This window comes from Beauveria bassiana (assembly GCF_000280675.1).
Source record: "Beauveria bassiana ARSEF 2860 unplaced genomic scaffold BBA_S00019, whole genome shotgun sequence".
NCBI classification, from domain to species: Eukaryota; Fungi; Ascomycota; class Sordariomycetes; order Hypocreales; family Cordycipitaceae; genus Beauveria; species Beauveria bassiana.
The window spans coordinates 344333-360681 of record NW_007930854.1 but is presented as its reverse complement, the minus strand read 5'-3'; the positions used below and the strand labels follow the sequence as shown (position 1 = coordinate 360681).

At 56.0% G+C, this 16349-nt stretch overlaps 7 protein-coding genes across 7 annotated transcripts; 4 read left to right on the top strand and 3 right to left on the bottom strand.

Moving 5' to 3' along the window:
- Positions 1 to 1024: 1024 nt before the first annotated feature.
- On the top strand, positions 1025 to 2680 carry BBA_06536 (carboxylic acid transport protein; the record flags this gene model as incomplete). The annotated part of the gene is made up of 3 exons (XM_008601633.1): positions 1025 to 1599; positions 1655 to 1785; positions 1845 to 2680. 3 exons carry the CDS (start codon positions 1025 to 1027, stop codon positions 2678 to 2680), a joined length of 1542 nt encoding a protein of 513 aa, XP_008599855.1.
- Positions 2681 to 4088: 1408 nt separating this feature from the next.
- On the top strand, positions 4089 to 5255 carry BBA_06535 (GTP-binding protein GTR1; the record flags this gene model as incomplete). The annotated part of the gene is made up of 2 exons (XM_008601632.1): positions 4089 to 4264; positions 4376 to 5255. 2 exons carry the CDS (start codon positions 4089 to 4091, stop codon positions 5253 to 5255), a joined length of 1056 nt encoding a protein of 351 aa, XP_008599854.1.
- A 330-nt stretch (positions 5256 to 5585) lies between these two features.
- Positions 5586 to 6946, bottom strand: BBA_06534 (SEP domain-containing protein; the record flags this gene model as incomplete). The annotated part of the gene is made up of 3 exons (XM_008601631.1): positions 5586 to 6333; positions 6396 to 6814; positions 6878 to 6946. The coding sequence occupies 3 exons, from the start codon at positions 6944 to 6946 to the stop codon at positions 5586 to 5588; spliced, it is 1236 nt and encodes a 411-aa protein (XP_008599853.1).
- Positions 6947 to 7955: 1009 nt separating this feature from the next.
- BBA_06533 (alcohol oxidase) lies at positions 7956 to 9865 on the top strand (the record flags this gene model as incomplete). Its single annotated transcript, XM_008601630.1, has 3 exons — positions 7956 to 7976; positions 8027 to 8300; positions 8352 to 9865. The coding sequence occupies 3 exons, from the start codon at positions 7956 to 7958 to the stop codon at positions 9863 to 9865; spliced, it is 1809 nt and encodes a 602-aa protein (XP_008599852.1).
- Positions 9866 to 10047: 182 nt separating this feature from the next.
- BBA_06532 (DUF500 domain protein) lies at positions 10048 to 11723 on the bottom strand (the record flags this gene model as incomplete). The annotated part of the gene is made up of 2 exons (XM_008601629.1): positions 10048 to 11414; positions 11519 to 11723. 2 exons carry the CDS (start codon positions 11721 to 11723, stop codon positions 10048 to 10050), a joined length of 1572 nt encoding a protein of 523 aa, XP_008599851.1.
- Positions 11724 to 13279: 1556 nt separating this feature from the next.
- On the top strand, positions 13280 to 13865 carry BBA_06531 (CFEM domain-containing protein; the record flags this gene model as incomplete). Its single annotated transcript, XM_008601628.1, has 2 exons — positions 13280 to 13360; positions 13452 to 13865. The coding sequence occupies 2 exons, from the start codon at positions 13280 to 13282 to the stop codon at positions 13863 to 13865; spliced, it is 495 nt and encodes a 164-aa protein (XP_008599850.1).
- Positions 13866 to 14370: 505 nt separating this feature from the next.
- BBA_06530 (aminotransferase class-V) lies at positions 14371 to 15870 on the bottom strand (the record flags this gene model as incomplete). Its single annotated transcript, XM_008601627.1, has 3 exons — positions 14371 to 14441; positions 14511 to 15708; positions 15787 to 15870. The coding sequence occupies 3 exons, from the start codon at positions 15868 to 15870 to the stop codon at positions 14371 to 14373; spliced, it is 1353 nt and encodes a 450-aa protein (XP_008599849.1).
- Positions 15871 to 16349: the final 479 nt, after the last annotated feature.

Sequence of the window (16349 nt, the reverse complement as noted above, 5' to 3'; positions counted from 1 at the left end):
GAATTTGCGTTGGCTCAGCATCGCAAACCTTCATGTACTTCGCACGCTAAATAATACTACTTTATCCGTATTATGCTCGAGAATCAGGCTGCAAAAGCCACACTTCTGCAAGCCCACCACCTCTTTGACTCAACCCCACACCAACTCGCAGGGCTACTACAGCGGCAAAGCTGGCGGGCTTACATGCACCGACCAGGGCAGGGAGGTCTCGTGGCGCCGAGTTGGTTGCGAGATGGTGTCCCGGCTGGCGCATTCGCTTCCAAAATGCTCCGTTATGGTTCACGAAGCACGGGCGCATAACAAAGTCACGCTCTAATTTCTTCTCTGGTGCTTTGTGGCGTTTTGGGGGGAGCTAGAGGCCCAGAGCATACGACGTAAGTCGTGCGTGGCATGAGCCGCGAGACATTTTACGGAAGTTCCGATCTACCCCAACAATGATGAACAGAGATGGTAAATTCTCATTCAATATTTGGGTAGTTGAGAATCCCTTCTGCCTCTTTGGCTGTCAGTATCATCCAGTAAGTACACATCTCTAGTGATTCATGCGGCAGATGGTAGCACGCGTTAGTGGCCCCAGAAGAGTAATAAGATTCCGCCATTGACGTGACAGCAAAAAGCAAAGCCCTAATAACAGATACTTCAAGGAGCATGACTCCATCCACGCTGGCTTGCAGAGGCGGGCTGCAAGTTGGGGTAGCTCCATCCCGATGATGACCACTAAATACCCCGTCGCACCCCTCACATTGCAAAGTACTTAATGATATAGGTAAGCCAGTCCGGCGTGAAGTGGCGCTACAGCTGTATCTCTTGTCTTGCATATATCCCAATTCCCAGTCGTTCCTCCTTCTTCATATCATTGAAGGAAGGTTCGAACCAGGCCATCTATAGGTACAATTGGGCAATTCCGTCAAAAACTCAGCCCCAACCTCGCCGGTAGCCATTTCTACCAACAAACCTATAATCCCTACAATTAGTCACCCTACAAAATCTGCTTTTCCGCCAGGTAGAGTATCCTCCCACAGTCATGGCCGCTCCCTCTAGCCATCCCGTGGCCAACGAGCCCGCCGACGACCTGGCCCAAGGCATCATCCCCACGGCCAAGCAGTCCCTCCGCGATCTCTTCGTCTGGAAGCAGCGCGTTGTAGTCAGCAACGCCTACGGTGAGACGCGTTGCGAGTGGCAGCAACCCGACAAGTTCAAGAACCCCATTGCGCTCTTTGCCCAGCTCACCCCCAAGGCCTGGCTCTTCTTCATCGTCGGCTGGCTCGCCTGGGTCGCCGATGCCTTCGACTTTCACGCCCTTTCTATCCAGACAGTCAAGCTCGCCAAGTACTATGGCCGCACAAAGGCCGACATTACCACCGCCATCACCCTGACCTTGCTTTTGCGATCGGTTGGCGCGGCCGTCTTTGGCCTCGCTGGCGACAAATGGGGTCGCAAGTGGCCTATGGTCTTCAACATGCTAGTGCTCGGCCTCCTACAGATTGCCACCATTTACTCGACCAAATTCTCCCACTTCTTGGCCGTCCGTAGTCTCTTTGGCCTCTTCATGGGCGGTGTCTATGGCAATGCCATTGCCATGGCGCTGGAGCAGTGCCCGTAAGTCGACCACAAAACTCAACCATGGGATCGGAATACTCACTCATACTCCCAGTTCTAACGCTCGCGGTCTGATGTCTGGAATTCTGCAACAAGGCTACTCTTTCGGTTACGTCTTGGCGGCATGCGCCAACCTTGGCGTTGGTGGCGCCGTCGACAGCTGGAAAATAGTGTTCTGGATCGGGGGTATGATCTCTTGGCAGCGCAGCCACCCGTCCACGGAACCCATACTGACAACCTTTTAGCCGGTCTCTCCATCGCTGTTGGCCTCATTCGCATGCTCTTCCCCGAATCTCAGCAATTTATCGAGGCCAAGAAAAGGGGCAAAAAGGCCTCGTCGCCTGGTGCCTTTTGGCGCGAGACGAGGGTGATGCTGGCCAAGGAGTGGAAGATGTGCGTCTACTGCATCTTCCTCATGACCTGGTTCAACTTCTACTCGCACACCTCACAAGACTCATACACCACCTTTATGCTTACCGAAAAGGAGCTTTCCAACAAGGGAGCTTCGCGCGCCTCCATTATGATGAAGGTCGGCGCCTGCGTTGGTGGCACCATCATTGGCTACGCGAGCCAGTTTCTCGGCCGCCGCCGCACTATCATTGGCTCGGCGCTCATGTCTGCCATGCTCATTCCTGCCTGGATTCTTCCCCGCGGTGAGGCCTCCCTTAGCGCCTCGGGCTTCTTCATGCAGTTCTTTGTGCAGGGCGCTTGGGGCGTCATTCCCATCCACCTCAACGAGCTGTCCCCCGCTGCCTACCGCTCCACCTTCCCCGGTGTCACATACCAAATTGGCAACATGATTTCGTCGCCCTCTGCCCAAATTGTCAATGCCATTGCCGAAAAGACCTTTATTACGCTTAAGAGCGGCCACCGTGTTGAGGCTTACGGCCCTGTCATGGGAGTTGCCACGGCCATTATTGCTCTCGGCATCATCTTCTCCACAATGGTTGGTCCTGAGAAGCGTGGCCGTGCCTTTGAGAACGCTGTGGCCGGTGTTGAGACTGCTTCGTCAGAGAAAACTAGCGCCGATGAGGAGGATGTGGAAAAGGCCACGGTCGAGCTTTCCGAGGTGAAGAAGTAGTTGTATAATGCTCTTTGCGCCCTGGTTCACGTTTTTTTGTTGACACTCCGAGATATCTCTTGCTTTTGGTCTGATTCCCCGTCTTACTCTCAGCGACATGATAGAACAGCGCTGTCTGTGTTGAGTACGAGAACAATACAAACATACGCGATGTTTGCTCTTATGCCGTATAGCGATGAGAGCGTGACGTAAGAGTACTGCCACTTTCAAAAGACGAATTCAGTCGGAAAACCAACATGTATTCATCTAGAAAGCGCGCTTTCGAAGTGGTTATTAGTATGTTGCAAGGTTATGTTAGATCTGTCACCAGCTACCGACGTCCGTCAGACGGTAGACCTGGGTGAGGAGGGGAAGAAGAGGTGAGGGCTTGATCAACCTTTTGGCTGTGGTGCTCTGTATTCTCTGCGAAAATGGGTACAATCATGAAAAGGTCGAGTCGCACGCCGTCACGGCTCCAGCCAGACACGAGAAGGCCAATGAGGACCTCTGTAGTGTAGAGGCGTAGAGAGAGCTCGACGACACGGCATCGACAAGAATAGAGAGCCGACGAGGACATGTCATTCAATATACTATTTCCGAGATCAGCACGTAAAACCCTTCCCAGGCGGCATCTACGATGGAACGTCCCGCTCGACCGTACTTGAGCTCAGTCAGTCTCGACTGAGGGCATCTCAGGCACAGTCTCATGGAAAATACGCAGCGATGGACGATAGAGCGACCGATGCAGCGTCATTCGCTGTTACCACAGGTAGTGTGGTATTCGTAAATGGTCACGAGTAGCAGTGAGCCTTGTACGTGAGCCTCAACATCTGGTTATCAATGATGCTTGGCCAAAGGTTGGGGTTTCATTCGGAAAGTTATCCCAAGTGCAGCTTCCGACATCCCTCTCAAAAAGTCTCAGGTAAGAACTTGAAGCCTCAAACGCGCTGAGTATGAGACATTGGGTTCGCAGCAAGTGAAGCTAGCATTCCCCGTCGCATCGTCGAGGGGGGAGGGGGGAAGCACAAGAGCAACCCGACGCATATACATACGGCTGATGTAGGAGTACTGCCCAGAGTCAGCTGTCGTTTTTGTGTACCCAGTCGGCAATGAAAACTCTTTTCCGAAATTAGTTTTTACACGAGCTCATGATGGTGTTGAAGTACAAGGCCGCATCGGGGCAGGGCAAGCGAGCGGCTGCCCATACGTGTGTACCCCACCTTGTCCAGCGGCGGCGACCGAGCTGCCAAAGCTTGGGCTGCTTCAAACAGCCAATTCAATCATCTCGGCAACCCGCCCACGAAGAACATATCAAACAGCCACACCTGATCGGTGCGACGTCCTTGTCCGAATATATAATACACCGTTGATCCCTCCCGCCTACCGCCATCGATACGTCTCTCTTCGACACATCACCCGTCGGCCCAGCATGGCGCCCAAGAATGAGGCCAAGGCCACTGACGCCGCAGCCTCTGCTGAGCCTCGCTTGGAGGTTAAGAAGCCCAAGAAGAAGAAGGTTCTGCTGATGGGCAAGTCGGGCTCCGGCAAATCGAGCATGCGGAGCATTATATTCAGCAACTACATTGCGCGCGACACGCGGCGGCTGTGAGTCTTTCTTTGGGGGGCGGGGGGACGGCCAGCATCCTCCCGTCTAGTAGTGACGACACAATACCCGCTCCAGGATGGTTACTGATACAAGTTCATCTGAAATGCTAGAGGCGCGACCATTGACATTGACCTCTCGCACGTCAAGTTCCTCGGCAACCTGACGCTCAACCTGTGGGACTGCGGCGGCCAGGAGGCCTTTATGGAAAACTACCTCTCGCAGCAGCGCGTGCACGTCTTCTCCAACGTCGGCGTCCTCATCTACGTCTTCGACATTGAGTCGCGCGACGTGGACCGCGACCTCGCCACCTACGTCTCGATCCTCTCGGCGCTGCTGCAGTACTCGCCCGGGGCGCGCATCTACATTCTCGTGCACAAGATGGACCTGGTGGTGCCGGCGTCGCGCGAGGCCGTCTACGACGAGCGCGTGCGCATCGTCCGCCAGCGCTCCCTCGAGTACGCCGCCTCCATCAGCGGCGGCGACCGCACCGTCGACATTTCCCCCTTTGCCACGTCCATCTGGGACCAGAGCCTCTACAAGGCCTGGGCCAGCATCATCCACGACCTCGTCCCCAACCTGGCCGTCATTGAGCGCAACCTCGCCAACCTCGGCGTCGCCATCGAGGCCGAGGAGATTCTGCTCTTTGAGCGCACCTCGTTTCTGGCCGTGTCCTCGTGGACGTCAAAGGAGGCCGCGCGCAACCCGACAGAGGACCGGCTCGAGCGCATGTCCAACATTATGAAGCATTTCAAGCAGAGCATCTCCCGCTTCACCGGCACACCCCGCAACGCGGAGCAGTTTACGCGCATGGAGCACAAGGCCGGCACGCGCTTCAGCCTGTTTATCCTCAAGTTCACCACCAATACCTATCTCATGGTGGTGCTGCCGCCCGGCGAGGGTCGCTTCAACGCAGCCATGCTCAACTGCCAGATTGCGATTGAGCATTTCAAGTTTCTGGATGCTCCTGGTGGACTACCGCTCTCGGTGTAAATAGGGGCTCAATTTTTTGTTGAGACTTTGCATTTGACATGGATGCATGGTTTGCTTGCTTGCTTTTTTTGTCTTCTTCCTTTTTTTTTAACGGCGTTGGAGGAGTCGCAACGGATACCATTTTATAGGCAAAAGCTAGCTACTTGTCACTAGATGGACAGGACTGAACCCCAACTGACGTGATATCTAGCAAAGGAGTTTCATAATCCATGTTGATATTTTTATTCTGCCTACTGCTACTTTGCCATGTCGTAGCTTAGTCCCAGGTCGTAGCTAATGCTTCCATGTCTCGTAGCCGTCGGTCTTCGTCTACCCCAAGATCCCTAAAGTCTATTTCCACTTGACAACCGCAGTACCTCCCTTTTTGAACTCTGGCATTTCTCCAAGCACCAGACTCTTGTCTGTGTGCTCCTTGCTAGGAAATGTGGTGGCGAGCACCCACGCACGCGTTTGTGTCTCTGCCGACGCTCTGCTAATAAAGTCGTACACGTCACCAAGAGTGTTGGTTGTGTTGAATCGAGCCGGCAGTCTCGTGCCGTCAGGGAGCTGCAGGCGAATCGTAACCGTAGGCTGCGACGCATCGATGTCAGGAATCGGGCTGCTGGGAGCGGCACCGCCCGCAGCCGCAGCAGAGCTCCTAGAGACGGCGGCCGGAGCCGGAGCCGGAGCGCCTGGCACGGGACTTCCCAGGCGCTGGCCTGAGCCCGAAAAGGGCTTGTACTTCCTGGGAAGGGGTTTGTAGGGGCCCTCGTGCTGCTCGAGCTTAACGTCGACGGCCTGGTCGTGCTGGACATCCATGAGGTGCAGAGGCGCGCGGCCGGATCTTATCATAGCCAGGTCCGCTTGGTTGGCGGGGTCGTCGAAGCGCCGTAGCTCCCCGTCGTCGATGCTGAATCCGTTCTGCCAGATGTGCAGCACACGCTCGATGGGTTCGCCGCCGCGCGGCTGGAGGGGCCCGTTGGGGTCGGGGATGCTGCGGCTTTCGACGCCGTCGCCGCCGAGGGTCATGCCGGTGCCGCGAAACTGCTGTGGAGGGGCACTACTCGCTTCGTTTTCCTGGTCGGGGCGGCCCGTGTTTCTAAGGGGTCCCTTTGGTCAGCAGCACGTTCTAACAGCGGCGGTTGCCCCAGAAGAACTTACTCTCGCGCCTTGGCCAGGATATCGCTGATGATTTTTCTAGGGCCATTGTCCTGCTTGGCGGGATCTTTTACTGCTAGACCCGACTTTTCGCCACCTGCAAACAGGTTGCCACGGCTGCCGTCCTCTTCGTCCTCGTCGTCGCTGTCGTCGTCGTCATCATCGTGATGGGCGGGCTCGGGTCTGGCGCTGCTCAGAGATCCGAGTGTGGCGACGCCTTTGCGCTTGGGCTGGGCCGTCGTCGTCCGCGCAGGTCTCGAGGAGGACGCAGGCGCGGGGCGGCCGTCGAGGGTTCGAGGACCTGTGTAGCTGGCATCGGGGGCCGCGGAAGAGCCTTCCTCGGCACCTTCGTCTTCGTCTTGGAAGTACGAGTTGGATGCGGCAGAAATTTGCCAGCCGTTGGCCTGAAGATATTGTGTCGCCTGTTGAGGGAGATGTTAGCACGAGCTATCGCGGTGCGGTGGCGGGGGAGCGTCAAAATGCACCTTTTCGGGGCTCGCGCCAGTGATGGAACAGAATTCGCTGACGAGGCCGTCTTGATCGTTATCCGCCATCTTGCTCAGTTTTTATGATTGTAAGATTGTAGAGACAGACGCGGTTTGGGGTGTTGAGAGGGTTGAGTGGAATACGAATAGCTTGGAGGTGAGAAGAGCTTCACTTAGCCAGCTCAGAATCGCCTGTCGTCATTGCGATTGCCTGTATGCTAACTCGTGTTAAAAAGCAGCCCCACCATAGCGCTAAAACAGGCTAACGTGCAGCGCCGCTCTCCCACCTGAGCTTTTTTACGGTGCACGTCGTGCATCCTCGTGCAATCGTTCAAGATGAGTGAGGCATATTATTGTAGACTAAAATTGAGTCTTAGAGTCCAAGGCAGGGTTCGAAACCATAAGGAATTATCTTAAGTATAGAGTCATTACTCTTGTAGTGGTGAGCTCGACGTCAAATCAAACCATCGTACTTCTTCACCTTTCTATTGGCTGAAATGGACCTGGCTGCAGGGGTTGGCCAGCACTACCAGTACCTAGGCCGGACGGGAAGAAATGCAACGACGTACAGCTATGCATATTGACGACCCAACCCTTGATGAAGAGGGACTACTGAGACACTGGTTCCTGGATCATTTCGCTGATGCAACTCCGCTCAAACAAAGCGATTGTGGCAAGTCTGCAGATGGTGATGTGGATCGAAACAGTCATAAGGCAGGAGATGGCGTAGCTGGAGCCAGATATTGAACGCCGCTTGGCAGTTTTAGTAAGAACAGCATGACAGACATTCAAGCTACATATGTGCTCTTTGCATGAGCCCCAAACCGCCCCACGGTGCGGATCCTAGGTAGGCATGGCCGCGGTAGCAATTGCTGGTTATCATGGCGATTACTTAATTAATTATAGGCACCTATCATGTAGCTATGCCCACAGCAACGAGGCAAATTTTCGAGAGTTACACCTGTATATAAAGCCCGGAGAAGGGTGTGGTCCCATACGCGTTTCCCTCACTTGACAACCCAACCTCGATCACCCCAGCCCTGTCGGAGGATGGCTTCAAGCAATCTGAAATCCGAATATGACGTCGTATTCGTGGGAGGTAAGTTTTGCTATAGATTTGAACCCCATGAATTGAGTCCTGACAAGCAGTTAGGCGGCACCGCTGCGTGCGTTACAGCTGGTCGACTTGCGAAAGCCGACCCGAACTTGTCAATTCTGTTGATCGAGCAGGGACGCAATAATCTAGACGATCCTACCGTGGTCACTCCCGCCATGTTCCTAAGCCATCTCTTTCCAGGAAGCGAAACTGTCCTCTTTCACTCCGCGAAAAGGGAATCGAACCTTGCTGACCGTGCATTGGTGGTCCCTACAGGAGGAATTCTGGGCGGAGGCTCCTCCATCAACTTTACCATGTATACACGAGGTGCGTGGCGTTTATGTGATAATACGCGCTTGGGCTAATGCAGAAGCTTAGCATCGGCGGTGGATTTTGACTCATGGCAGACAGAGGGTTGGGACGGGAAAAGGATGCTGGCTCTTGCGAACAAGGCAGAGAACCACATGTTGGACGACCCAAGAATTGACAAGAATGCTCACGGCCATGACGGTCCTATCCAGGTCAGCTACGGAACACATCTTTCCAAGCTAAACAACGACGACATCCTCGACGCAGCCGAGTCTTTGGGCGTGCCTCACGTGGCCAATTTGCAAGACTTTGAGGTCGGTCACGGCTTCGAGCGTTGGGCCAAATACATTAGCCCAGACGGCAAGAGGCAAGACACAGCTCACTGCTACATTCACCCGCTTATCAAATCCGGGAACTACCCTGATCTCCATATCCTGCCCGACTCAACTGTCACCCGGATCAAGTTTGATGGCACTCGCGCCATTGGCGTTGAGTACGAGCCCACTACCAACCGGACTCAGACACCGGCGGCTTTTATCGCTGCCAAGAAGCAAGTTGTAGTCACCTCGGGCGCTCTGAAAACGCCCCTCATCCTCGAGAGATCGGGTATTGGCAATGCTGAGCTGCTGCGCGGACTTGGCATCGACGTCGTCTCGGATCTTCCCGGCGTCGGCGAGGACTACCAGGACCATAACCTCATGTTCTATCGCTACAAGGCCATGTTGACGCCAGAGATGTCATTCGACGGCTTGCTTAGCGGTCGCGAGGATATTCACGAGGCCGTGGCTGCCGGGTCGTCCAAGATGGGTTGGAACGGGCTCGACGTGGGCGGCAAGCTGCGGCCGACTGAGGACGAGGTCGCGCAGCTGGACTCTGCGTTTCAGGAGTGCTGGGAGCGCGACTTTAAACACCAGCCTTCGCGACCCATTATGCTCATGACCTATTTTAGCGGCTACATGGGCGATCATGTCGCGCTGAACGAGCCCGTCGACAACCCAGCGCACTACATAACGGGCGGCACCTACACGGCGTACCCGTACGCCCGCGGCAGCACCCACATCACGTCGACGGATCCGCGCGCCAAGCCGGACTTTGTCACGGGCTTCCTTGAGAACCCCGTGGACGTGACCAAGCAGGTGTGGGCGTACAAGAAGCAGCGCGAAATCATGCGCCGCAGCGACAGGTACGCCGGCGAGGAGCCCACCAGTCACCCGCAGTTCCCAGCGGGCAGCAAGGCGGCATGCCAGGACAGGCCCGCGGTGGAGGGCGGCTTCAGGAGCGTGCAAGACCGGGCGAGTCTCCCGCTGCTTGAGTACAGCAAGGACGACGACAAGGCGATTGAGGAATGGATTCGGTCGCACATTGAGACATCGTGGCACTCGGTCGGCACGTGCAAGATGGCACCGAGAGAAAGGGGCGGCGTGGTGGATAAGGATCTGAATGTGTACGGCACGCAGGGGCTCAAGGTGGCGGATCTGTCCATTGTGCCGGAGAATGTAGGTGCCAATACGTACAACACGGCGCTGATTGTCGGCGAGAGGGCGGCAGAGATTATCGGCAAAGAGCTTGGCATTGTTGTTTAGTCCGGGGGGATGTAATTCTATAATTTGAATTGATTGATGTAGAAACGAAACGCTGAATTCTATCATGGCTCGTAGTATCTAAATCGGTCGACGTCTCCTCTACCATGGTATCTTACTCTCAGATCTCCTCGTGCCAATCTATTCTATATGTGCCCTCTGTTCGCGCTTCAGCAAAATGCAGACTAATGCTTTGAATCGTTCAAATCCAATTCTTCAAAACCAGCGTCCACCGGCTTCGTCTCGGCGGACTGTCGGGGAGGCAGCGCCGGCGGAGGACCCTTGGGCAGCACCACCGGCTTGACCACCGCCTCCTCTGCATCGGCAAACCCGTCCTCTTCCTCTTCATGGCCGTTTACTCCATGCAATCTGCCGTCTGCACCGGCCGAGTACGGACTCTGGGCCTTTTCGTCAATGTGCTCGCGGCCCTGCTCCTCGTACCTCGGCGGCTCATCTGCCTGCACATGATGATGATGCCGCGTCAGAACACGGGGGCTATGGCTGTGGCTGCTCGGCGGCGCAGAACTCGTCTCCTCGGGCGACTGATCAATTTCCGTCTGCGTGGCGGCATCCGACGTTGTCGTGGCGACGCTGTCGTGGCTCCAGCGCGGGTTCTGAGCGAGCGCCGCGGCGCCAAAACTCGTCCGGTGCGTGGGCGTCGAGGAGGCCGTGTTGGCGCGAGACCGGTATCCGCTGCGCGGGCGAAACGTAAACTCGTCGCTGGACACTCTGGCGTGCGAGCCGGCCTCGACGATCCCGAGGCCTTCCTTTTCGAGCGCCGCCACGCCGTAGGGGTCCGGATCGTCCTCCTCGGGAAATCCAAACGTTGTTGCAGTGGCGTTGGGCGAGGTGACTTGGACATCCCCCGGCGCAAGCTCATGCTCGAGCTGCTCCATGATGTCGTCGTCCACGTCCACGCGACCCTCGGCCGCCTTGAGCGTCTCCATGAGCTTGCGCGTCTCCCGCGGCGGTCTCCGCACCTTGCCCGCCAAAATGTCCGCGGCCGCAATGCCCGTCTGATTATAAAAACGCGCATTCTCGTCGGAGCGCTCAATCACGACGGTGCCGTCCACCTGCACGCCCGCGTAGAAGCCTCTCGATTTTAGATAGGTAAACACGGGCCGGTTCGCCTGCTTCCAGCGGCCGTCATTCTCCAGCACGCCGCCGACGCCGACGGGTCCGGCGACGGCGCTCACCTCGCCGCCAATGGTGGCGCGAATCTTGGTAAAGGCTGCGAGCGCGGCGCGCGTGTTGATGACGAGCACGCAGTCGTAAATGTCGACGCCGACGAGGAAGCCGAGGCCGGCCGTGTGCAGCATGATGCCCGAGGGCGGCGACCACGCGCCGTCGTGCTCCTCCTGCCGCGCGACGAGCACGCCGGAGCCGCCGGCGCCGGAGACCCAGAGGCCGGTGCGCATGGTGGTGAAGATGGCGAGGCCGACAGCGTTGGCGATGACACTCTGGGGAATCTTTTTGAGCACGCGCTGCTTCTGCTTCGGGCCGTCGCCAGGGATGGCGGCGTCGTCGTCTTGCTCGGTGTAGAAGCCATCCTCTGTTGCGCGCGAGGTGTCAGTGTTCAAGCTCGGTCACGGCCGAATTTGCAAAACGTGTGTGCGGCTGGCAAAAGTTGGCGGGAGAGATTTTCATTTCACGTACTGCAAAAGGATTTTAAAATTCTGGCGGCCTTGTCGCTCTCCTTGTCGAGAGTTGTCGGCCAAAAGGCCTCGCTGCCGATGCGGTTGGATAAGCGGTTGATTGGCGCGCCTAGCTTGTCGACGACTTTGTAGGCCTTGTCAAAGCCCTTTTTACTCTGACTTTTCGTCGTGTTCCAGGAAGGAAGATGTGACGTGATTTTTTGCATGGTGACGAGGGGCAGCTGGCCAGTGAGGGTTTGTGCACTAATACGCAGGAGGGCGCGAACGGAGTGTAACTAGCCTGCAGGCGGCAGATATATATATGTACAGCAATATTCGGGTCAGGAGGCAATTTTCAAATATGTTGGGTGTATGTAGCAGGAAAGAAGAGTATGCGAGGAATTCAGGGTCTATTGGGATTTTTAAGCAAGCTGGTATGACGGTTTCTGCCGACGGTGCCGAATGGCGGAGCTGCTTCGGGTGACGCGGCTCGCCATCCCCGGCCGGCATGCACGATGGGGGGCCCGAGGCCGCTCCACCAAACAAACGCACGTAGACAGACGGGCATATGGCTGGCGAGAACTGGTATAAAGCGCCTCGATCGGTAAAGGGCTGTTTTTCTATCATTTTTTTTTTCTTTTTTCCCCCATGTCTGAGAAGATATGACTACGGTCTTTGAGGCATACGCCTGGTCACGTAGTAGCATCAGCAACTCGGGAACTGGAAAGCAACGCTACTGTTGGAAATGTATAAAAAGGTTCGTCTTTAGTCACACGGAGCAGGCAATTCACATTGTACAAAACACTGGCAACACTGGTGAAAGTTGGCCAGGAATAGAGAAATCCCAGGCTACCTTTTCGACTGTCAATGACGATGCGATTAGCTTCTTGTAATGATACGTATGTTCACATACAGTCACTTTATTAATCTGTTCCATGGCTTATTAACCCCGCTCGCGTATCGCGGGATATCCAGTCAAAGGAAACAATTGGCCGGGGCGTAGGGTGGGAGGCAGTGGGAGGGTGGCAATGGGCCTCGGGAGTGACGAGGGGTGTGGGCCGGCCATATCTTTTAGTAGGAGGAAGCCATGTTGGGATGGCAGATGGGTATTATTAGCACTGTAGAAAAGAGTGCGCGGTTGTGTCCGACATAACCGCGTGCAAAAAACAAGAATGACATGCATCATAGTAATGATTGAGAGTAAAGACTGTAATCGAAAGTAAGACTGAAATATTGATTTTGTATTGATTGAGAGTCGGCGGACTTGAGCAACGGCCCGCTAAACAAGCAAGGTGAGGCTCGAGAGGTAGGCAGGTACCGAGGTACATAGGTGCGCCACCACAGCCACAGGGCGGACTGTATAGGCAATTCTACAGACATTTAGCCTTTGCAGTGAGCGGTTTGTTTAGATGAGACTATTCGAATTTCGCCCTTTGATCAGCCATAATTTCTGTTTCAGAACCCCGCGCTGACTAGAGGGCATTTGGGGGCCTGTCTAAACAGGTACTAATGCGCCTACCTCCCAAGTACCAAGGTAGTAAGTGCAAGAAAGCCCCCACTTGAGCCCCGAGGCCCCGTGGCTGGGCAAGTGTGGTTCGAGTCCGCCTTCCCGAAAACGAAAAGCCGTTACCTTTTCCTGCTGATTCTTGCACGCCTCAATCTACCTTATCCATCCTTTTCCGCTATTTTCATTACCACATTCGAGCGACGAATTTCCTCTTACTTCATCCTTCATATCATCCACACTTGTCCATTCCTATACACAGTTCACCTTGCCGCCAAAATGAAGTTCGTCATGTCTCTCCTCGCTGCCGCCTCCCTGGTCGCCGCCCAGAACCCCCTCAACGACATTCCTGAATGCGCCGTAAGTCAGAACCCAGCAAACATTATCCGTCTAGTGGCGTGCGCAGGCCATTGCATTCAGCTTTTTCGGCTAACACTCGCTCGTCTTGCAGAAAGACTGTGTAGGCCAGAATCTCAGCGGCAACAGTATTGCCGGCTGCAGCCAGCTCGACTACAAGTGCGTCTGCAGCAACAAGGACTTTATCAACAAGATTGCCTGCTGCCTGGCCCCCGTCTGCGACGACAAGGGAAAGGCCGATACAATTGCTCTCGCCAACAGGCTCTGCAAGGCCTTTAACGTCGACCTGCCTACCGCCGTCGTCTGCAACACAGGTGCCAGTGCCTCGTCTACGGCCGCTTCAACCGGCTCGGCCACCTCTTCATCAAACGCTTCCAGGACCACCGATGCCTCGACCAGTGCTGGTAGCAACGGTGCGGCTGCCTCGACCACCTCGAATCCCAACGCCGCTCCCACCAACGTCGCTGGCATCATGGGAGCCGCCGCCGCTCTTGCCTTTGCTCTGTAAACAAACAAGATTAGTGACGTGGCATCATAGAGTGTTATTCTTGATGCAAGTTGGAAGCGAAACCTGAAAACGAAAAAGGGACGATGGCACACTGAGCTGCGGATACGATTAGCTTCTTGTAATGGTATGATTGGAGGACAGGGGTAAGTTGAATCGGCCCGGCGTCTCGCTATAGGGGCAAATGGCCCAGGGGTTATGATAATAAAGGCTGGCAGCAGTCAGAGATGGGAACTAGGCGGTACATGGCTCAAATATGAATACATGAATCACTCAACCTCGCTGTGCTTTTTGCTTCCCCGGATTTCGGCATTTGGCTGCATAGGGATCCCCCCACAGCCCCGCCTGCGACGTGCCGAATCGAATGCCACCAGTGACTACTGAATGCAAAACTCTTTTTTTCCACAACTACATAATTTTTGTTTACAACTACGAATCACTGTTTACATATACACAGCCTGGAATTTACAAAAGGCAAGCGAAATAATGAGGCGTCGAGCAATTGAAGCTATTTGTTTCGTTCGCTCGACAATGGCAGAACCTCCTTGAGAATCTTGATGAGACCAAGCACTTCTTCCACTGCAGCACAAGAGTCAGTAGAGTTGGGCGAAAAGCACAAAGCACACCCAGCCGGCCCTAAACACTTACTTGTGTTGTAATGCGCCAAACTCACACGCACAACGCCGTCCTGCTTGAGCAGCAACGTCTCGCGGACGAGCCGGTTCGAGTAAAAGCAACCCCAACGCAAGCCGTAGTGGGAGCGCGCCTCGACCGCCTCGACCAGCTCCCGCGCGTCCCACCCCTCGACGGTGAAGCTCACAATCGGTAGCCTCGCCGCCTGCACGTGGCGCTTGCCGTAGATGCTGATGCCCGGGACGCCGCGCAGGTACGCGAGCAGCGCCTCGGTAAGGGCCTCTTCGTGGTCCTCGAAGCCGCCCCACGACCCGCACTCGCCGTCGCCGAGGTACGAGACGACGGCCGACACGGACTGGCACAGCTCGTAGCTGCCGGCCGCGAGCCCCATCTTGTCGGCGAGGCTCGCCTGCGGGTTGAAGAAGTGACCGAGCGAGCGCATGCCGGCCTGCGCGCCCCAGCTCGCGTACAGCGTGGCCACGTGCGGCCCGTACACCTTGTACCACGAAAAGACGTAAAAGTCGGCGCCGAGCGCGCGCACGTCCACGGGCCGGTGCGGCGCAAACGCGACGCCGTCGACGCAGACGAGCGCGCCGACGCCGTGCGCAAGGTCCGAGATGGCGCGAATGTCCGTCACGCTGCCGAGGACGTTGCTCGCGTGCGTGCAGGCGACGAGGCGCGTGCGCGGCGACAGCAGCGGCGCCAGGTCCAGCGCGTGCAGCTCCGGGTCCAGCGCGTCCCGCGGCCGCCACCACCTGACGACCAGCCCGGCGCGCTCGGCGAGGTCGACCCACGGCGCAATGTTGGCCTCGTGGTCAATGGCCGAGACGACGAGCTCGTCCCCGGCTGCAAAGGAGCGCAGAAGCGTCCAGGCGAGCGTGCGGAGCAGCTGCGTGGCCGACGCGCCAAAGACGACCTCGTCCGGGCTGGCGCGGATAAAGGCGGCGGCGTCGGCAAAGGCGCGCGTGTAGCTGGCGGTGGCGCGGTGGCTGGCGGCGTAGGAGCCGCCGAGCTGCACGTTTGAATGGCAGAGGTATGTGCGGATCGATTCAATGACGGTGTCGAGCGTCTGGCTGCCGCCAGCATTGTCAAAGAAGACCTGGGGGAGGTTGGCTTGTAGTGCGGGGAAGCGCTTGCGCGCCTCGGGGTAAAAATCGGCCATGGGCGGCGGCCGGGGTTTGCGGAGGGCGTGGGGGAGGGGGGCAAGCCGTTGCTAATATTGAGGTTTAATTGAATCTGATTTCAGATTGGAAACTTTGTGTGAATGGACAAGACTGAAGGACATGTGTACTTGGATGAAGACGTAGTTGTCATCGACGTTGGCTGGTGCTGGCTTGCTTCCCCGCATGCCATTCAGTGCGGGGTTACGCTTCATTGACGTTGCTTCAAGTAGCGCCGGCAACAAGGTCCTCTGTTGCACTACGAAAGGCCGTTTTTTGGCTCAGAGCATGTTAAATCTAGCCTTCTTGTAAGTTGGGTCGACTGTGGTGTATGTCATGGGAGCCTTGTGCCGCTTTTGCGTGTAAAGCGACAGTAGCCACGGCCGAGCATGTACATGAGCAGACACGCCAACTACCTACATACCCAAAGTCACTTGACAGATCTGTTTGAAGGTTTCCTGCAGATGTCGGCAGCGATAATTTAAACAAAGTGATTGGGGGCCGGTTCTTTAGCTTCCGACTCTTGCTAGAAGCGCTTTCAACTTGAAGCCGTTTCTGGTTGCCGTGATTCTGGGTGTGCATAACATGGGCGCGGTGGCACAAGTATAGCGTTGGAAAGCTCAAGGGCACGATGCGTTATGGTGAGGGGTGCTTTCGGTGTTATTGCTAATGGATGGTTGAATTAATTAAATCG